The sequence below is a fragment of the Leptosomus discolor genome, chromosome Z (genome assembly GCF_034619465.1).
Source record: "Leptosomus discolor isolate bLepDis1 chromosome Z, bLepDis1.hap2, whole genome shotgun sequence".
In the NCBI taxonomy this organism is placed as follows: domain Eukaryota; kingdom Metazoa; phylum Chordata; class Aves; order Leptosomiformes; family Leptosomidae; genus Leptosomus; species Leptosomus discolor.
In genome coordinates, this window is record NC_141419.1 from 51,259,421 (window position 1) to 51,281,709 (window position 22,289).

Below are 22,289 nucleotides of genomic sequence, written 5' to 3' on the forward strand. Positions count from 1 at the left end.
TCCTTTTAACAAACGTCAGTGCTTACTGGTGAGAACTAGGCTGGAGCTGTAGGAACTAGCAGGCTCCCTCAAAGGATGCAGCTAGGTGTTTTACAAAGGGGGAAATTTCCAGTTGCCAATAGGGAAGAGAATTCACTATGTAGTGTTCCTTGGGGAAAGTGCATCCTTTGTTTTGGGATCATCCTCTAGATGGACTGGATAAAGCCAAACACAGGTCCAACTTGCATCAAGTTTCCTTAATCGGCAAGCACTCAGATCCCCTTGCAAGATGCATGGTATGAAGCATCACGATGTCCCATCTATGTCATTTTTTACCACTGAAATATTACAGGGTACAAAGTTCTCAGGTTGTACATCTAGACCTTAACGCCAAAGCAGGACACTGGACTGCTTTGGAAGTACTGTAAAATTAAAAATCCAGTTGTATCAATTACAATCATTAGGGTAACCGAACTCCAAGTGGGATCTTTTCTGTCACTACCCATCTCTTCTAACACTGGAGAACAGCTGTCAGTTGCTGAGAGAACTGGAAGGTGATTGTAGATGTTGTTTCTTACTTGATCTTCCACAAAAGGCCCCTAGCATCTGCAGAAACTCATGACAGGTCCCTGCATTGTCTAAGTGGTCCCTTTTGCCAGTTCTCCTGCCAGTTTCCACCACATGAGGCACTACCGTGTCATTTCCCAAAAAGTGAGATGATCTCTTAGCGTTCCCCTTTAGGAAAGCATCACTTGGCCTGGGGAGGGCCCTAATCTTACTATCCTAACATTACACCAGCAGGTTCATCTTCTTGTGGAAAACTTAAACCGCTGGAATTGCAGGAAAGGTGCAGAAACAACAGAAGCCCAAGTAAAACAAGCTTATCCTTTTCTCAGCATCTGTCAGGGAACCAGAATGTTGAGGAATGCTGCTGTATTTAACTTTTGCTGCTTACTGGCATTTTCTTTTCCAGGTGACATTGCAGGCAGGGCTTTTCTTTTCTCTTCCTGTTTGTGGGAGAGGACAAAATGTCTCCTTGTAAAAAAATTGTATTACAGATCACATACCTATACTTCCCTGCTGCAATGGAAGGTTTCTCTAGCTCCTATCGCCCTCTAGCTAAGAGGCACAATTAGCTCCAGCTTTAGAGTGGAAGAGTTGGTACGCTGTACAAGAACCATAGTCCTTAATCACAAGTTTTCAACTAGGTTTGTGATAGACATGGCTTCCACCCCTCTGAAAGCTTCACCTCTGATCCAAGTACATGAAAATGAAAAAGAATGGCTGAAATATGATGCTTTTCTCCTCTACAACATTTCTTTAGCTTGAATCAAGTCAGATAAAAATCCCTGTTACCTGCATAGTTGTCCAATCCCACTTTCACCTTTCTGGCAGCACAGCCTTTCTTACAGCCCAGACTCACAAATAAATACAATTTTGAGGGAAGCACAGCAAAGATGCCCCAGTGATTCTGCTCTAGCCCTTGCTTGGTGTGCAACAGGACCTGGACATCCCAGTGTGCCAGTTAAGCATTTGCAGTCATGGTCCCTGCCCACAGACCTGAGTCCTTCCCTTACTGTGCCCTTGGCACCCCCTTTTTGGCCTGGTTATGCTTCAGGAACATCTGCTCTTGCTGTATCTTCTGCCTTGACCAAATCATCACTGTTTGTCTCAGCATGGAGCCGCTTGTAGTCAGTGTGGAAGAAGATGACGTAGAAACAAGCCATAGCACTGCAGAGGCCAGCCAGCACCAGTACTGGAGCTGCAAGGAAGGTATACTTTTAGATGGTGAATTCACAACTCCCCCATGGGTGCAGAACTCTAGAGGTAAGCTCCCCAGCAACTGCACAGCCTGGGTGATCTCCTCCCAAGGCCTACCCTTGAGGACAGTGTGCAGCTCACAGTGGGACAATGACAGTTTGGCAACAGCCAAACCTTGTCTCACGTAACAGTGGCATAGGAAGAGGGTTTGGGTGAAATGTGGAAGGTTTCCAGGACTCTTGTCCTGCATGACCCCACAGGTTGGAGGTCTTACACTGGTACACACACTGTGTTTGCGGGAGTGTATGTTTCTGCGTATGTATACATGTTTGTGTGTTGGTGGGGGGTGAAGGAAGTTACAAGAAAGACTGAATCAAAACACTTGAGCTTTGTAAGAGAGCAGGTCCACACAGGTAGTGCTTCTTGTTATATCGTCTGAGAGCAAAGTGTAGGAAAGGTTCACTAAGGATAAATTTTAATCAAAGAAAAATTTGTGTTGAAAGAATGTTTTCTGAAAAAAAAAAAAAAAAGAAAATAGTAAAGGCTATACAACAACGCCTGGAAGTAGTTACATTCTCATTCCAACAGTGTCTCAAATAAATGCCTTTCTCCACAGATGTCCCTGCATGTTATCAGACCACAAAATGACTAGGAATGGGTGCCCAAACCATGACATCCAGCTCTGATCTGATAAGATGGAGAGTTGCAATTTTTCAGACATGAAGCAGTGAAATTGCTTTTTGGGGGCAGTTGTTGTGAAGCTTTGTTCCCTGCCAGCTAGTGGAGCTTGTGCTGGGAAGTTCTGCTCAGCCAAGCAGGATGCATTCAAAAGGTGTTGCCAGCCTTTGTATTACAGTGTGTCCCCTGGACTTGGTGTCAGTTTTACATAAATATGAACCAGATGAGAATATTGAACCCAGCTGCAGAGTTTAGCCTGCAGTGAAAACACATTTGTGCTCCTGTTGATCTCTTGTTGCTCTCTCTTCTCCTGACCAACTAGGAAAGGCAGGGAAATGTGCAATAAGTCAGATTAAAGCTTAACAGGCAGCTGTGTGTGCAGAAGCAAGGGAAGTAGCTTTCAGTCAATGTATTTGTAGTCTCACGCTCCCACACTGCAAAGCAGCACAGGCTGTGCTAGTGGACAGTGCCTTACCCCTGGAAAAGCTGCTTTCTAGGTTGGTGAAACCCAGGTCTCTGCAGGGTGGCCCTAAGAGAAATTTTAACCCAGAGCCAGCAGCAGCATTCGTGGCACCTTAGAGGTCTTCCAGTTTCAATCTTGCAGGCCTCTTTTAGCAGCAGCAGCAAGGAGTGCACCACCAGGTTGGTAAAAATGGCTAAGAGATGTATGCTACAAAAGGAATCAGTCATGCAGGCTTCCTCACAGTGAGACCTGGAGGAGAGTGTGGGGTATGTGGGGTGCAACCAAGTGTCCAGCATTATTTTCCAAGGACATACTTACTTGTCCAGTCCAGGACTCCATCCTGGTCAAGGTTGCAGGTGGAAGACGGATCCTCAGAAACACGAACAGTGAGGGCTTGTAGCAGAATCATTAAAATCACACCTTCAATCTGGCTGTGGGGAGAAGCCAACATGCAGTCAGGGTGTTTGCCTGATTCATCAGAGCTGCAGACAAGCCCAGCTTCCCCAGAGGGAAGAAAGTGGGGCCCCTTTCTCGAGCAGGGCCCTTCTAGTAGAGAAAGCTACTACCAGCTTTCTCTAGCCCAGGCATTTGAGTAACTGGCCCTGGTTCACAGCATGTCCAGGTTGGCCTTTCAGCACACCCTCAGACATGGAGCCAGCATGGCAGGAGCACTACATACTCCCTCTGGAGGCAGGCAGGTGTTGAACTACAGCTATCAAGGACCTGAGGCTTAGTCACTGGGCAAATACTTGGAAATACTTCTGACTCCAGGGCTGAGGATGGGGAAAAGTCAGGCTATGACTTCAGCCTCTTCCTCATTCATAGCTGGTTGGCAGCAGCAACAAAGTCCACAAGTGGGAAACAACAGCCTCCAAAGACAGTGTCTAATGCCACTCTTTGATTGATGTTTCTTCCTGCTGCTGCTCCACCTGACACACACATGTGGCACCAGGCCACATATGTCACTGCTTAGGGCTCCAGTAAATCATTCCTGATGTGGTTGAATGCCAACCCTAGGCATGTAAGTTGGTCACAGGAAGAAATATCACTGCCCCAACTGTTGTGTTCAGCTGCCCTGTGAGCCCCATCTCCCTCAGCAGAGCACTGACACCTGACAAGACCCTGTACTGCCATGGGAATGGGTGCCCCTCTCAGGCACACAGCCCCCATCTGCTTCAAAGTTAGGTGATGCTGGGCATCATTAAATCCCACTTTGCACCAAGCAAGGGAGACCTTCATCTTCCTTCTTGCTTTTCTTGCATCAATTCCACATACTTCTTGGTTTAAAACCTTTAGCTCTTCAGCTCTATGGTTCAGTCATATGGTTCAGCTCCCTCCTTGACATGGTCATGTCCATGGACCGCAGAGAGAAGTTCAGCAGGATGGCTAGCACTGATGTCCATGCTGTTCTCTATCTGCACACACACCTCTGTGTGTGTGTGTGTTTGAACTCAAACTTGGCTTTCAATAGGATTTAACGTGCGTGCTTACCTTGCAACAAAAATCAGGCCTGTAGATGTGCCCTCTCCCACGGGGTAGGAGCACTCTACAGCCAGCTCCATGGCAATGGGGTAGATGGCAAAACCAAAGAAACCAAAGAGTGAGCTGGTGATGGCCAGTGTGATGGCCTGATGTCTGAACCGAGAAGTCTGCAGGCAGAAAAGCAACACCAGTTGCAGTGTCAGCACTGCTGCACAGAAAGTCTCTTGATCCATAACCTGCAGGAAGTCCCAAGGGCTCACTGTTCTCACCAGTACCTTCCCTACCTGTTCCTGAAATCTCTTTTACCTCCAACCCTCTAGAGTCAACAAATGGCTACACAATGGAGATTTATCTGTTGAATTCAAGTAAGGGGAGAGAGGATCATCAGAACTACCTGAAAAGCATTGGTGTGGTCGTATTACTTGACTTTCTTGTCAGCCACTTACCAGCAGCGAGCTCAGCATATCTCCAGCACCAAGTGGAAACACATGCCTTCCTCCCAATGCAAGCTAACATTTCAGAAGCAGTGTTTGCATTGGGTTATGTATGACAATTCACTGGGTTGCTGCAGCTGATTGACAAGGAAAACTATTCTTTATCATGACAGACTCATGTTTGTAACATTGCGGTTTTACCACAAAAAAAAAAAAAACAACAAACAAAACAAAAAACCCAAACAAACAAAAAAAACAACCCCACAAAGCAAAAAAAAACCCACGTGAAAAGTTCACAAGCCCTGGAGATTAGTTTAGTGCCTAGAACAGCCTTGCCCCTAACTCTGGAGGAAAGAGCATGGCCTTGTCCAGCCAATGCTAGCAAAGTCAAGGGCATAAATCCTGCAGCCACAGTGCTAGTACCTCCTTCTTTAACCATATAATAAATTCCCACAGAGGAACACAAGGTGTCTGTCCTGGCATGCCAGGCAGGCCTGGCCCAGCTAAAATGGTAAAGTCAAGGAAAACACTGTGTGTCAGGAATCCAAGTTCAAAGTGTCAAGGCATCAAGCAGATTTGAATGGGCGTTTTTTGTTTTACTACTTTGAATTAGTAGTTCATCTGTATGGGATGAAGTGGGTGGATAGAAGGGAGGGAGGGAAAGATTTGCTTGTTGCTCCTGACAAAGTCTTTTGTCTACTCTGTGATTTACCTGAGCCCAGGCATGCTGACTTGTATTCAGAGCATCCCCCCAACAAATGTGAGTACTAAAGGCAGAAATGCAAGGTCTGCTTTTGGCACTTTGTCCTACACTGAGAAAGACATTGCATTTGTCTGTCTCTTCAAAGTAGAACTAACATCACTGGCATCTTAGCCCAGGGGGAGGTGTGGTCATGCTGTATTGAAAGTCTGGATTTTTCAACACACAGGAGAAATGCACCGCACAAGTCCATTGGGAAAGCAGATGCCTGCTCCAGTCTGGATCCTCTGGAATGCTAGGAGTCCTGTGCCTCATGCTCAGGTTCCTGCTAGGTGATGGCTCCCATTGGCAATGACTGGCTATGCTTGAGTGCAGTCCTTACACTTCAGCTGCATGGGTGTAAAGTCTCTGGGTTCTGCATTTTCCTCCTGGCTGGATACAAGTGTCCCCCTTTTTTGCATCTCCCTTGTCTTGTCCTCCTCGAGGAACCACTGCAGAACTAGGAAGATAACTAGGTCCTGTCTACTAACCTTACACTCCTGGCAGCCACCACTGTTAAAGGCAGGTGTTGGGAAAACTATGGCATTCTTGTTCATTTTTGTAAGATGCATGTTTAACAATTCCATTTCTTTTTGGAAAGAATGGTCTCAGGGACAGTAAACAAACAAGGTCATCCAATGTAAGGAAATAAAATTATGCCAATTTATTTATAACCTGAAGCAGGCTGTTTCATCCTCCACAGTGGCTGTAAAATCCTCAGTAAAGGGTTTTTCTTTAGAATATTCCTAGCCCAGAGAGATAATCCCACAGCATAATCCTGTATTAAGCATGTGGTTTAATAAATACTATGACATCAAACGACCTTAGTTTGCATTGATGACTTATCAGATGGCAACAGAACTAAGTCCACAGGTATGATGCACCGCAAGGGAGAACTCACCACTGCGAACATGGTGCTGGCAAGTGCACTCAGACAGAAACAAATCTTGGTGGACTCTATGAACTTCCTTGTCCGGTCAACATACAGGCCTAGCAGGAAAGCACCCAACAAACCACACACTGTGAACAGTGCACCATTCAGGCCAGCAAATTCCTGGAGGACAGAAGAAGAAGTAATTGAGCAACTACAGCAGTTAGGAAGAAGTTTTAGTGTCACTGATCATCTGCCTGCTGCTAGTGGGTCACTTACCAAGGTAGAAAAAGCTTCCCCGTGTGTTGCAATAGCTGAGGCCTCCACAGGGCTCTGGGTAGCAAATAATGAGGCCCAGGTGCTGCTACAAGTGTGTGGGGACAGCCGGGTCACAGCACTCTCAAGGTGTCAACAGATGACAAGTCTCTGCACATCTGGCAAGGGAGTGTTGGTGCAGAGCAGTGGCAGTTCCCTGGCATTAAATGCTCCAGCCTGGGCATGAAACTGTTCTGGGCTCCTCCAGGGGCAATTAGGTGCCTTGTCCACACTGGTGGTAACCGGTCCAATTGCCTTGGCATCTGTTCCTGCTTATAAACATGCTCCTGGCCCTTTTCTTACCCAGGACCAGGGACCTGCACTGGCGGAATACCTTCTACAAGGCTGGCAGCCTCAAAGTGTGTCAGGTTAGACACAGCATCACCTGGCTGTAGGAAGGAGGTCTAATTAGAGAGGAAGTGAGCAGTAGTTAGGGTAGGATAAATGCTCTGTTGCCTGAGGTGATTATCTTTGCGTGTCCACTCCTTCAGCTCCATAAGAATTCAAATGCAGACCCTAATCCTGAAAGCAGGGAAGCTTTAAAAAATTTGGGTTGGAGTTTCCAGTTAAAAGCCAATGGAGTGTGCACATGTGACCTGGCCACGGAGCATTGAGCCAGGTATCAGACCACGAGTTGAGAGGGAGTGGACAGAGACCAGACACGTAGATGTGCACATATAACAGCTGAAAAGATGTTTTAAAAGGACATCCATGGGGATAAAGAAACAGGACTGAAGTGCTGCCTGACTGAGGGAAAATGCAAGAACTGGGGAATTTGCAGTAAGAGAGCAGGAGGAACACTGTGCTCAACTGGAAAAGGAGCCCCTAGCCGGTGTCATGGGAAGAATGGGGAAACAGCTGTGATTTCCTTCACTGCCCTGGCTTCATGTAAGATTGTGCAAAGAGGAAAATCAATACAGGCTGGGGGATGAAGGGACTGAGAGTAGCCTGGCAGGGAAGAACTTGGGGGTACTGGTTGACAAAAAGCTGGACATAAGCCAGCAATGTGCGCTCACAGCCCAGAAGACCAATTGTATCCTGGGCTGCATAAAAAGAAGTGTGGACAGCAGGTCAAGGGAGGTGATTGCCCCTGTCTACTACTACAAGAAAGACGTGAACCTGTTGGAGCAGGTCCAGAGGAGGACCACAAAAATTATCAGGGGGCTGGAATACTTCTTCTATGGAGAAAGACTATGTTGGGGTGTTGGGGTTTTTCAGGTTGGAGAAAACAAGGTTCCAGGGAGACCATAAGGTCTTCCATTGCTGCCTTTCAGTACTTAAAGGGGACTATAAGAAAGATGGACACAAACTTTTTAGCAGGGCCTGTTGTGATAGGACAAGGAATAATGGTTTTAAGCTAAAAAAGGGCAGATTTAGACTAGATATAAGGAGAAAATTTTTTACAATGACGGTGGTGAAATACTGGAACAGGCTGCCCAGAGAGGTGGTAGAAGCCCCATCCCTGGAAACATTCACAGTCAGGGTGGATGGGGCTCTGATCAACCTCACCTAGCTAAAGATGTCCCTGCTTGACTGCAGGGGTTTGGACTAGCTGACGTTTCAAGGTCCCTTCCAACCTGAATTATTCTATGATTCTATGAAAAGGCATTTGCATCAGCCTGCCTTCAGCTTCACTCTGGGGCCTGCTTGGGGCCCATCCTGCTTTGGAGAAGTTGTCAGAAGGCTGCATAGACATCAGTGCTCTGGAGTGGCTTAGAAAAAACACAATAACTTTTTCTAAAAAGTGTTTGAGGAGTAAAGGTTTTTCATTTGCAAATGGGAGCCTGGACACGGGCAGTAATGAAAATGAAGATCATCCATTATCCTGAGAGACTGACTGTGCTCTGGATTAGTGTACTGCTTAGTCTATATTAGACAATGTGAGCAAATAGACATGAGACAGTGCAGTATATTCAACTGTCTTCATTTTGTTCTGAGTCCCTTATCAGGGAAAATAATTTTGATTGTATCACACATGATGTAGACAATGGGGAGAAAAGGAGGAAGACTCACATTTGAATACCCCTTTTCACAAAGGATCTGTTCCAGCAGAGCTGAAAAGCAGGTGAACATCCCAATTCCTCCTCCAAAGCACACTGCCAGGATGATGTATGGCTTGTTTCTCAGGAGCTAGAGAAAGAAGTTAACATGTCATTTAAACAAGTGGAGGGGGAAAAATGGCCTGGCTGTGACAGTAGACTTGAGGGTCAGTCTTTCTGACCCCTCAGCTGGAAATGTGGACAGGGCAACCCTGTGATCATTAGAGGAGTTTGGCTCAGTCCTGTCAGTTTAGCCAGAGGACAAGTTAAAAGGAGTCCATGTAGGGAGGAAGGATCTCTTCAGTGCCTAAATTCTTCCTTCACTTTGCCATGTTCTGTCCTACCTGTTACCCCATCTGCTCAGAAGCCTCAGATTGTGTGGTCCTCTTGGATGAGCCCAGGTGTGACTGTCTGAGCTAGCTAAATGGCTGCCAACCCACAGCTGAACAGTCAGCATCTCTTGCAGCTTTGCTGTGAGCAGCTTTCACTCTCTGAGGAAGGAAGGGATCGTGGTCTCCTTCAGGGGGCTTTCCATGGCAGGTTTGGTGGAGTGGAGTTCAGAGTCTGCTTTGTCAGCATATTCCTCAGCATACCCTTGTATAGCAGGGTTGCATCCCTCACTCCAGTATTGGTTTCTTTCTGCATTACAGCACTTACCATTTTGAGCCCTGTGAGGAATGGCTGGGAGGTGGAGTTAGTGGCACTGGCCGAAGGAGGTGTTGGAGGAACCTTCTCGTGAATCCCCACAGTTGCTAGAGCACAGGCTGCTATCGCTGGGACAGCATAAACACCCAGCTACACAACACAAAGTAAAGACATGTTACCAGTCTTTCCAGTCCCACTGCCTACAAATAAACATACCAGCTGGACCTCAAATAGCCCAGCTGGTTGATTAAAGCAGTTCTCATTTACCATCAATGGGATGTGCTTTCCTTCAGGAACTAGTGCAGGTGACAGCACATTTGCTATAAGAATACCCAAGGGGTTGGCTGCAAGGAAATAAAAGAGAGACACTTTTTTCACATAAGTAGTCAGAATCGTGTATGCACCCCTACTGCGTGTGAGCACCAGAGATGCAGTGTGCAGCAGAGCAATGAGAAAAGACAGAACAAGGCATATACAGGGAGAAACCAGTAGGAGGATTGACTGTGTGGTCACATCTGTTCTCTCATCCCCATGAATTCTATAAACCCATTTCCCTACAACCCCTAACTCCTGTAAACTGATTTGCATCTATGAATTACAGTCTCCTCACACTCTCAAAGCTGCCTCAGTAAAAGCTGAGCTGAAAGGACAAAATTAAGATGGATGAATCCATGTCATCTGTCCTGATGTTACACAGCAGCAGTAACAAACAGAGATGCTTTCCCTTTCCTTTGGCTCAGTCCTATCAGTTCAGCCAGAGAACAGGTTAAAAGGGAGACCATGTAGGGAGGAAGGATCTCTTCAGTACACACTGGGGCTGACCAACTGGAAAGCAGCTCTGCAGAGAAGGACGTGGTGTGAGGCATAGGAGTTCTGGTGAACACCAACTTGACTATGAGCCAGTAACACAACCTCATGACAACAATAGCCACCAGCATCCTGGACTGCATTAGCAGAGTATTGTCAGTAGGAGGTGATCCTTCCCCTCTACTCAGCTTTAGTGAAGCCACATGTGGAGTATTGTGTCCAGTTCTGGGCTCCCTACTATGAGGGAGACATAGACTTACTGGTCCAGCAAAGTGACAAAAAAGATGATTAAGGGACTGGAGCTTCTGTCATGTGAGGAGAGACTGAGAAAGTGGGAACTGATCAGTCTGGAGAAGCTGCTGAAAAGCAGTTTTGCCGAGAAGGACATGGGGTCCTAGTGGACTGCAGGTTGACCATGAGTCAGCAATGTACCCTTGCAGAAAGGTATTCAACAGCACTCTGGGCTGCAGCATTGCCAGTAGGTGGAAGGCAGTGATCCTTCCCCTCTATACAGCCCTGGTGAGAACACCTGGAGTGCTGAGTCCAGTGCTGGGCTCCTCAATGCAAAAAAGATACCCACTTAATGAAGCAAGTCCAGTCAAGGGCCAGACATGATTACAGGACCAGAGCATCTCTCACATGTAAAGAGACTGGGAAAGCTTGGACTGACCAGCCTGGAGAAAAGAAGCTTCATCAGAGATTGTAAAGAAGAAGGAACGAGATTTTTCTCAGTGGTGTCCAGTGATAGGATAAGAGGCAATGGGCACAAATTGTAACACAGGAAACTCCGAATATAAACATTTTTTTTGCTGTGACAGTGGTTGAACACTGAAACAAGTTGCTCGGCTAAGTTGCAACATGGAGACATGTCTCCAACATGGATGGAGACATCCTTGGAGACAGTCAAAACCCAACTAGGCACAACCCTGGGCAACCTGCTGTAGCCAACTCTGCCCGAGCAGGGAGTTGGACAAGATGATCCCAAGAGATGCCTTCCAGCCTTATCTGTTCTATGATTCTGCTGAGGCACCATTAATAGTGCTACAGCATGCAACAACCATAGCATTCTGCTCTGTACTTGGGAAAGTACTAGTTTATGATCCTGATGAAATGTTACCTGGACATGGACACAACAGTTTCCAAAGACATGGATTAAAGGTTCTCCAGGGTGAAATGCATTTGGGCATTGTAGGGCATTGCCTGAAAACAACTGTCAGGTGTTTCCATGAACTATCAGCATGCTGAAGCAGTTCCAGAAGGTGTGGTGAGGGGTAGAAACGTGAGCATTGGGCCAAATTTGAAAAGACTAAGTGAGACTATATAAGTAATTGCAGGGTTTCAGCCAACTTCTCTTCCTGGGAAGAGAAATATGAACCTAGACTAAGAATGGAAAGGAGCTAATCAACTGTACATTATGGTCCAGGGGTCTTGGTGTATTAGCTCTCAGTACTCTGCAATGGGGCTGGGTGTTTCATGGGCAGTGATGCTGACACATTAGAACTCTGCAGGATGCAGAAAATTACGTGCTGACAGACCACAGTAAATGAAGAATCTCATGGATGAGAAGATCCCACTTCAGTGGACTCAGACAAGTCTTTCTTCTCCTGACATTGGAGAATTTCTCATAATCTTCACAGGGGATCAGTTCTTGGCCCTCCACTGCTTATTTGTAAGTAAGTCTCTACAAGTGATGGGGAGGAGTGAGATACAATAAATGCTCAAGAGCACAGCTGAGTCATAGTGATTTCAGCTGCTCAGCAGGATCCTGGGTGCAGAGTCTATTTTTGTCTGCACACAAGCGCAGGGAAGCCTACCCAGAAGCACTAACAGGAGCTGTGAAGATAGTGACAGGCTGTATGGCCAATTTCTGTGTGCAGCACTGATACTGACAGTACTGCCATGCTGAGTGCTGCTCTGGCATTAACACTGGAAATGGATATTGATAAACTGGAGCAAGCTGAGAGAAAAAACTCATGTGAGCAACAGGCAGACATGGAGAGACATGGGAAGAGGCAAAGGGAAAGTGACTGGGTTGGAGCCATTCGCTCTTTCTAGACAAAGAAGAGAAGAGGTGACTCTGTCCATAACTACCTGATAAACAGGTGCAACAAGACTGAATAGGTGCAGGATAAGAAGTATTCAGATGAGAAGTAAATTGTAGACCTTTGCCAGTGAGGTAATTAACCACTGAAGTAAATGACTGAGGCTGTGGCAGATGCTTCTTCTAGGCAATATTTAAATTTTCTTGAAATTAAATCCTGACAGTAATGGGCGTAAGCAGACATTATTAATAGAAGCCTTCTACGCAGCAATATACAGGTGATGCAGGAGACAATAATCACAGAAGGTTCAGGTCTCACACTGATGTCTCAACATGCCACAGATTGAACAGCTTCAGGTCTTGGGTTTCCACTGTTCCTTGCTCTTCAGTTTTGTTCTTTCCCATAGTTAGATTAATTTGATCCTGTAAGGACTGGTAACACTGTGTGAAAAAAAATCCACTCTTTGGCTTCTCTGGCTGCTCTCTCACTTAAAAAGAGCAAGTTGTCTGCAGGTTGGAGTCCTTCTGGGTGGTGAAGGATGAAGTGCCCAGTGGTCCCTGGTAGTACTTGTATTGCACCACACTGAACAACAGAGCTGCTTCTCCAGCAAGGAAGGTAAGCCATCAGGTCCACCCTATTCTAGGGAAGGCAGTGCAAAAAGAATTTATCTGTTCTGACACCATAAATCCATTCTTGCTCACCAGCAGTGCCCATGCTTTGGGTTTGCAGTAGCATTAGGAAAGCTGTATAGGGGTGATTTTATACTGCCCTTTCCCCATGCCTATCCCTTCCCCACATTTCCAAGGCAGTGGGGAGGGAAGGCAGCTGTTGGCTGTTTTGAGGGAAGGGCAAGTGGGGCTCCTACACTCATGTAGGTACTGTGAGATTTCCCAGCTGGAGCCAGTGAGCCAGCCCATTTTCTGGGGCACCTCTCAAGTCCTCAGAGAAAGGAAGAAGAGATTTTGTCTGGCTGCTGAGGAAATGTGACATGGAGGGAGGAAACAGTTCTGTCAAGTGCAGTATCCTAACTCTAGCGGGGCCTAAAGGAGCCAAGAGAGGAATGAGGTTAGAGCCAGCATATCTGGTGCCCCCCCTTAAGTTTCCCAGCTTCCAGGCACTTTGCCAGGCAGATGTGGTTTCTGGTGCAACCATCTGCATCTACATCCTCAATATGTTTGTGTGGCTAGTTATGTATATTTTATCTGTGCGTGCATACATACCAATTGGGAACACATGCACAGCCTTGCTACTGGATGAAATTGCTGCAGCAGCCTCACGTCTATCCAGTTACAGAATTTGGCAACTGTGTCCACTGGCATCACATGCAATTTGAACACCTTCCTAACAAACTGCAGAATTAAGGCCACTACAGACTTTAGATTTAGGAACACTGAGGGCTCTCCCCAACCTCTATGATATTTAAGCAAAGATGATCATCTCGTCATGGCAGAGAGGATGAAGGTTGGGAGCCTGGGTAGCTTACTTTGAACTTTGCACCTGGCTGTGGCTAAGGCCTACTTGTTGCTCCCCAGCATGGAAATGCCTGCCTGTCTTATGGGGCCTTGAAGGCACTGGTTTATTGCATGTGGCTATGAGACTTTTGGGTGGAGCTATATTTGCAGGGGCAAATGGCTGTAGCCCAGAAGTTTTCCTCTGCCTACTGCCTCTGAAAGGCAAAAAAAATACTAGCAAGTGCTGGGAGGTGGCAATATTACTTTGCAGCTACCACTTACACATCGATGCAATCATATTTGCTGTCGCTCTCTGGTGGTCTGGGAACCATAGTGCTGCCAGTTTTGTTGGTGAAAAGATGATAAGGGGCTGTGCCAGTGCACAGAAGCATTGCCCAATAAACAGGTACCAGTAACAGGAACCCAAACTCAGGAACTTCAGGACGCTGAACATCCGGATGACACTACCCATCATGTTTAGCCATGCGCTCAGGATCACCTGCAGCAAGCAGAAACAGCCAGCGGTTGTGTGCTGAAGCCTGAACCACAGAACTTAATGCAACAAAGTAGCAGGGTCTCAGATGCACTACAGGAGGCACTGAGTGTTAAGTAATCACTGCATGGAAAGATGCCTGCAGACCACACCCACCCCTTCAGGCCACTGCAAGATGCTCCTGATCCACCAGTGAGTTACCTGTTGTCTTAGAGAGCAAGGTGTCTGTCCTGGCCCCATGTAAGAGCTACACTACGATGTAGCTTCTGCAAGACAGCAGACGCTGTAATGGAATTGATGAGAAATCCGAAGTTCACCAATACACTCTGTTTGCAGGTTTGCATGGTCACCCGTATTTTGCTGTGAGAATCCAGAGACCATGGCAATAAGTCATCCAGCATATGGATCCTGCAAATGCTCTTCTATGCCAATAGCATGCTAGTGTTTCATTGCCATGAGCCACAACAGTCTTGCTTCTAGGAAGAATGTGTAGAGATCCCAAGCTGGCTTAGCATAGACCAAGCTCTGAGATGACAGGAGTCCCTTGCTTGCACCCTGCCCCGCTGCTTCTTAAACTGGCCCTGCAAACAAAATAGCTGTGCTAACACTTTTCCATAGCAAACCTTACCCAATTACAGCAAGGTCTTCACAGAATCGGCTCACAGCATCTGTCCCTGTCAATTGGCTAAGAAAACAAAAACTGAAGCAGGAAAAGTAAAGTAGGGTTGAAACGTTATTCTGACTTTTTCCACTGCTACCCACCTCAAAGGTCATGTGGCAGCCATTACTGCACTAGAACAGAGCTTTCAACATGCTCATCCTCTGCAGCATTTGGCAAGACTCCCATCCACACCATGCATGTCAGTGTTTTGTGTGGCTACTGGTATCTCTACCAGTGAAATGCCCTCAGGGAAACAGAACAGTTCAACTCACAGCACATCTGAGACCCACGATGTCGAGAACCCATGTTGCCACCAGTCCAAAAGGGATTGAGATGAGGAGGTACACTATTGAGAGCCAGTTGACCATCTCCAGGGAAATATGGAAGTAGGCAGCTGTCTCATCAGCCACAGGGGCAAACGTCAGCCACAGCTGCAGAGTAGGGAGCAAAGATTGGTTAGCACGAACACCTCCACCAGAGCAGAAATTCAGCATCCCCTCAAGCTGTCTCAGCTGTGAAGGGGCTCACTGTCTTAGGATAGTTAGGTCTGAAATTAGGATGTTAAGGCTGATAATAAAAAATTCAAATCCTCAGTGTCTACAGTTACTCATGCTAGAATTATTTAACCACTATAACATCATTACCTTGGCCCAGAGCGCCCCATCCATTTCACTACCTCATCCCTAATACCCTAGTCCTGCTGCTGGGAGCTGGCAGAAGCAGAGGCCAGTACCTTTTCAGGTTGAACATGTTGGCGCCTGATGCACTTACTTACCTGATGGAAACCACAAGCAATCCTTCTACGTTAGCATAGACAAAACAGTGGCTGTCATCTCCTCTCTACAACTAAGAGCCTCCCAAACTGAGCCTGGTATGTACAGTTGCATTGGTAACACCTATATGTGGCCTTGTAAGAACAACTTTGCTACATGTCAGCCAAGAGAGACATTATTCCATGCTGACTTACAGACAATCAGTGGTTAGGAAAGGGCCTAGAAATTAGCATATTTCAATATATCAGAACACATAGCAGGGGAACACAAGAGATACTTTAATGACTATCCATCTTTTCCTTCCAGTGCCATGTCTGAAAATACTTCCTTAAACCTTGTTTTAGGTTTCATAAGGTTGCTGTCTGATTCTGAGTTCTTCTAAAAATGACAAGGCTTGCTTTGATCCTCAAATCAGGTCCTAAGGTCACACCCACAAGAAAGAAATGAGGATACTACCCCAAATTTCAGGATGTTTCTCTGGATTCTTTGTGAAGATGCCATCTGGTGCTTTTCAAAAAGACCAGCCTAACCTGAGAACAGGTTTCAATGTGGACATAAGCTATTCCACTGTTAGAAGATGATCTTGCAGCAGCTGAATACTGAAGATAATAAAGTTTGAAGAAATGTAACAAAAACTTCAGCTATAGCTTCCTAAAAAAAGAACTCCAGCCACTACCTCTTTCCAGTTACCCCTTTCTGCCATGACAAACTTTCTCTTCACAACCTGCATCCTGCACACAGCATCAGCTGCAGCATTAATATGTGACTGTAAAAGTGCTTGGGTAACCTTAGAGGAAGGTGTGTCCCTAAACTCTTCTACTTGTTATTTCTAGTGTTCTCAGCTCTCTCTACTTTTGCTTTAAATTTCTTCTAGCTGACACTTTGTCTTTCTTCTCCTGCACCTCCCAGAAACTGCCTGCTCTCTTCCCCATTAGTTGCAGGCCTGCTTGGGCACTCCTGTAATCAAGAACAGGTTACAGCTGTCCTCATCCTGCCCCCATTTCTAAGCTTCTTTGTTGCTGTTTCTGATCATTTTTTAAAGCCTTAGCTGATTCTCAGACATGAATCCAGCTCTCTTCCTCCCAGAATCAGCCCAAAACTCTAGTTTTCATCCTACTCTCATTCCCCTTCTACCTCAATCTTCTCCAGGTTCGGTTCCTCTGCCCTGCTGCCTTTACTCTTTTCACTCCCACACAGACTCCCCAGGACCTATTTCACCTACAGGACCCAGCTTCCCTCCACCCATTCCACAAGAGATTCCAACTTTCACTCTCCCTCCCACTTCTGCAAGAAGTTACTGGTGGGCTGTGAGCCACTAACTCTCTGCCACAGTAGCGAGGTGATGGCTGAAGGCAGAACTCTGTACAAACTCTACACTTTGGTAAGCAATAGGTGTGAGCTGCAGAAGGCAGAATAAACAAACACAGCCCCAAGCTTTTCAGAGCTCAAAGAGCAGTAATGATATGTTGATGCATCACATGTACAACCAGGCGCAGCCCTGCAAGAAGCAGTACTAAAAATGCTGTTTTTCATGAAAGGCAAGCTGTTGACCAATGTCTTGCCCTCCTCAGTAGTAAATCAAGATTCTGAGAGTGAAAAGCAAAATCATTCACAGAATGGCAAGCACATGCAATCAGGCAAGGTGGAAATTAGGCCATTTTGCCATGTCGATGCTGGTATCAGATAGCAAAGCTTGCCATGTGGAGTGCTCTTCACCATCTGGCATACTGTATAGCTGTGCATAGTGTAGCAACGCCCTGTAATGCCTTTTATGTACAGCTTAAAATGGAGGAGCCAAGGGGGGTGACTTACATGAATGGGACCTTCTGCTTTGTAACGGGCACAGGCATAGCTCACTGATCCCCAGGCAAGCACTGCCTGCAGCAGCTCTCCCAGTCCCAGCATGCTGTCTCCCATGCACCCGGACACTGCTTTGAAGGTGATGTAGGATATCTTTCTGAGACATGTAGGCTACCTCATTGTCCCCTGGGACCAAGCTATGAATCCCTTACACCAGACTGCTCATCTTCAAGAGCCACACAGTCTGGAAGGAAACAGCCCCTGGCCTCAACTGAAGGCATCCATGCAGACACAGCAGCATAGGAAGTAAGGACAGAGGCGTCAGTCAGAAAGGTCAGATCCCTCCCTAGATGTTAGTTTTAGGCTCTACAGCTTGCAGGAGGGCTAGCAGAACACAATAGCCAGGCAGCAGCAGCCGTGCGTGCATGTATGTCTACAGGGGCACTGCTGGAGGAGACAGGTGTGGGTGAGGAGCGTGCGCACCCTGCCCTGGAACATGCCAGTCTCCACTTGGGCAGCACTCCTTCCTTTCCCAAGTACACTAAGTGGTAGTGGAAGTACTCCAGGCTGGTGAGTCAGGAACCACCCAGCCAAGTGTGAACCAGTTCCAACCCTCTGCTCCCCTCCTCCTCCCCAGCTTGCACATGCTGACAAGCACAGAACAGGGCAGGAAACACTCTCAGTTTGATTCTTCTATACATTTCTCTGTTCCTAGTGCTAAGGCAAGAAAATGTTTCTCCTGTGAAACACGAAGTTCCACCTGTTCAGCTTCCCAAGAAGGAGGCAATGAGGAAGGAGGTATTTGCCTCTGCAGTTTACTGCTATGGCAGCTGTTAGTACACCATAACTACTCTTAAACATTAAGTCTTCAGATTAAAAAAACCCACACACTCAAAACCACAGCATCAGTTTGACAAAACAAATCCAGAAAGCAACCGCAGGCATAGTTATGTCACCCCTTACGAGGAGTGCTGCAAGAGACAGCTGGGGATCAATCATCTAAGCTTAGCTATGGTCAGAACAGCCTCTCTGATGAGGACTTCAGGTGACAAACGAATTATACTTACTTACAGCCTTCTTAAGAAAATGCAAGGGTTTTTTACACAACATCATCAGCTAGGAATTTCCAGAACAGCTGTATTTAGGGAATCAGAAACAATCCCTGGTAAGACAGTACCCACTTTGTACAGTTGGGAGAGACAGAGGCTTTTAAACTTAGGTCAGCAACAGAGGTCCAAGTAAGGGGCTATTTATCACCAGGATAATGGGGGAATACAAGACATCATCCCAGAATCCTGGTCCAGCTTGAGGTGATCTGTTCTTCCCAAGTCAGAAAATTCCAGTCATGTGTCCTCACCATATGCATTTTGCCGATAGCCTGATACAGGAATACATAGGACAAAGTGCTACATGCAAAATCTGCACAGGAATCGAGGACACATCTTAACTTGCAAGGTAATTTTCACACCATAGAGCTGGTAAATTGATCTTTCCATCTGGAACTTTTAAACAGCAACTAACCACTTTGATTTCAGGGCCTTTCAACCACTCCCTCGATTTTAATGTGATTTTTATCAGGAACATTTAGGAGAAGCTTTAGCATCAGGAAATGTTTGGTTACAACTTTGTATGTCAGCATACTTGCCATTCCAGACCTTTGCAATGGGTTAGAAACAGTACTTCCACCCTAGGATATTTATTAAGCACCCAGTTTTGAAGTGGTGAAGTTCTGGCTGTTCATACTGTGGGAAAATAATACTGTGGGCAGACAGGAAGTTGGCAAGAGACCAAGCTGACAGACAACAGTATCATCTCTCAGGGCTACAAAGTTTTCAGTAACATGCCTCAGGACACAGTTATACTTCTACCTACATTGAAAGGATCTTTTAAAGCAACCTTCCAGTTTCACTGTTAAGGTTTCAGCAAAGCCAAAGTCAGACAAGACATCCTGGAAATGTTTTGTCCACCTTCCTTCACCCATGCTGTCACTGTACACTTCTTGCAGCATGTTTTTTTTCTTGCTACATAACGTTCTTATGCTGCACCAATTTAACTTCAAGCAGTGGGGCTTCACGTTGCTTTTCTGCAGGAGGACACTTTTTTACACTCTTAAAGGATACACTGATTTTCTATTGAGAAGGCATATTGATTTTTTGTTTCCCATATACAGACAAATTCTCACTATGTTTCTCTTTCTCTACTCCAGCACTCTTGCATCACAGAATACCTGCTCTTTGTTCTCAACATTTAAATGCTTGCAGGTTGTAGAGGCTGATCTTGGCTGCCAGACAGCCCACATTTGCAGCGTCAATAATTCTAGCACATGAATAATTCTACATCAGTCTGATAATTATCAACAATGTCCTCAATGACTTTGTAAGGAAGATTTGGGCTTCCATCTTTCATACTAGGCATATTAGGACCTCGTAAGGTGAAATGTTATGCGATAATTACTGAACTTAGTTGCTTAGTTTTAATCTGTTCAACAGGTGGGGTGCAATCTGGCATCCTTCCCCCCCCCCCTTTGGAATAGAGTACCTGCAGGAAATAAGAAGGTCACATACCAGTTTTTGTTTAGTGCAGAATCGCTATACTGTTCTGTATGTGCAGCAGACCCTAAAAGGAAACCTAATTGCTCCTTTTTCTGACCAGATAAATTTTCTGTCACAGGCTAGCAATAAGGCAGAGCTAACTCCTGCTCTGCTGCCCAAGAGGTTTCAACACTGTTCTCCTGTGCTTAGGTTTGAAACATGGGACCCTTGCAGATGCTGAATATTTTCTATTCCTCCCCATGGCCTACCAAGTGGACTCGGCAACAATTTCAGTAGTGCTCCAGAATACATTTTGCTGTGTCCCAGTCTGGCTTGACGCTGCGGTACTTCCTGCTGCGCTCTTCCAGTTCACACAGACCCTCTCGTCCCATCCTGCCCCTCCTTCATCACCACCCCTCCACGCCCTGCATCCCACCGGTCAGAAAGGCAGGTGTGCAGCCCGAAGTCATAACCAGAGAAACAAAGTTCAAAAGGAAAAGGCGCTTATTCAGTCCTTAAGACATGGCCAGGCTGAGGCTTCTCTGCGCCATGCGAGTACAGCTGAGTCCCGGTGCCCCAAGGATGAGTGGGTGGATACGAGACAGGGCACTGGGGCAGAGCCCTAAAGATTGCCCGGCTGCTTCTAGGAAGAGATAGAGGGTGGGTTTGGCTCCGGCGAGCCCTGTCACCTCATCCTCCCTCGGCAGCAGCAGCCAGAGTTGCTCTCCAGAGCCCCGGCACAGGTAAGAAGCAGATAGGGCTACTTGCCCTGCCTGCTCTGCGCCTTCTCCTGCGCTCACGGCTGCTCGGGCACCCCGGGGCAGCCGGCGGCCGCCCCTCTCCCTCCACTGCGCGAGGCCGCCCTCGCCCCTCCGGAGGAACGTCTCCGCTGCCCTGCAAGGCCTCGGCCCGCGCCCCGCTCCGTGCTGCGGGAGCTCCCCGCGGCGGGGGAAGCCGGGCAGCCGGCGGGTCTCGGCCAGGCCGGTGCCGCTACAGCGCCGCACTCACCGTGGCGTTGGAGCAATTCAGCAGGCACACAGCGCCGAGCAGGAACCACCGCCGCCGGTAGGTCTTGAACTGTGCCAGCTGCCCCTGGCTCCGCTCCCCCAGCAGCCTCTCTGCCTCGGCACCCTCCATCACGGCACGGCACGGCACGGCACGGGCCCGCCCCGCCCCGCCCCGCCCCGCCCTGCCCCACCGTGCTCGCCGGCCTCCCTGGGGCGGGCCCGGCCAAGTCAGCCGGGCCTGGCCCGGAGCTGGCTGCCGGGCCCGGGGAGCCGGATTTGCCCTGTCGCTTTTAGCAAAGGGGAAAAGCCCGGGGCTCCGAAAAGGGAGTGCTAAGGTGGCAGAGTAGGGAGTCAGGCAGCGGGACAGAGGAGAGAAAGAGGAAGAAGGGAGAACAATTTCAACCCCAAGTCAAGCTTGTTGTTGCAGGGTAGAGAGAGGCATGGGTTGTTTGTGCTGGTGAGTAAGCTTTACTGACTGATAGATTGTGCCTTCCAGTCTGCGTTAGCTGGAATCGGGGGTTGACATTTAGTAATACCAAGTGGGACTATTAAGGTAATATTAATGATTGACCTGTTCCATGTCTACAAATGCCTGACCAGGTTTGCCTGGCTTATGAGCTGCTGACGAAAGAGCTTGCTGTTCGTATGCTGATGCACAGCAACTTCTGCCCTGCCCTGAAGAGACATGTTGTGATCTGGGTTATGCACATGAGTCAGCTGCCCTCCTGACCCATCAGTGCTGACATGTGGGGAGAAACTTACACATCAACACACTAGGAAGAGGCCTAGGTGCATGGGACAGCATAAAGACACAGTGGTCAGTGCTCACCAGGAGACCATCATTGCCCCCTCTCCCTGGTCTCTCCTGTTGGCAGGCTAGCCCTGTGTGAAAATGATCATCTCTGAGGCTCTGTCCACATGATCTATCAACTGTGTCCATTTCTTTTTCAGCTCAAAAATCTGTGTAATCATCAAAGAAGTCTAAGTAATGCTGGCAGAAACCAAGATCCCATGTGAAATACCTTTACTGCTTCTGCTCTTTGATGTCCATTTTGTTAGTAAAGTACAGGAAAAGCTCAAATTGCACATATTTGTAGGACAGACCAGAATGAAGGCTGCCCTGTTTGAGCTAAAGAAAGGGGCTCTTTCTGCAAGATAACATGGTGTGCTCTTTTCTACCTGAAACAGGGTCCAGGGGTGAGTTGTAGCTGGACAGTGAAGGAGATGCTGTCTATGAGAGCTCTGTTACTGTGGGTGCAGACATCAGAAAGTATGTGGCAAGCAAGACCACAGAAACGGAAAAAGACAACTACAGCAG

General features: G+C 47.2%; 1 protein-coding gene across 1 annotated transcript; it reads right to left on the reverse strand.

Moving 5' to 3' along the window:
• Positions 1–1,586: 1,586 nt before the first annotated feature.
• Positions 1,587–21,101, reverse strand: SLC49A3 (solute carrier family 49 member 3). Its single transcript, XM_086479781.1, has 10 exons — positions 20,973–21,101; positions 15,133–15,291; positions 13,989–14,205; positions 9,674–9,750; positions 9,419–9,556; positions 8,736–8,852; positions 6,438–6,590; positions 4,373–4,530; positions 3,200–3,312; positions 1,587–1,741 (listed from the first exon to the last, which is right to left on the reverse strand). The coding sequence occupies exons 1-10, from the start codon at positions 21,099–21,101 to the stop codon at positions 1,587–1,589; spliced, it is 1,416 nt and encodes a 471-aa protein (XP_086335907.1).
• Positions 21,102–22,289: the final 1,188 nt, after the last annotated feature.

Coding starts and splice junctions, on each gene's coding strand:
- SLC49A3 (XM_086479781.1), bottom strand. CDS start 21,101: ATGGAGGGTGCCGAGGCAGAGAGGCTGCTGGGGGAGCGGAGCCAGGGG. Junction 4,531..6,437: donor CCAGCACCATGTTCGCAGTG/GTGAGTTCTCCC, acceptor TTCTGCCTGCAG/ACTTCTCGGTTCAGACATCA. Junction 1,742..3,199: donor TGGAGTCCTGGACTGGACAA/GTAAGTATGTCC, acceptor CCTTCCTTGCAG/CTCCAGTACTGGTGCTGGCT.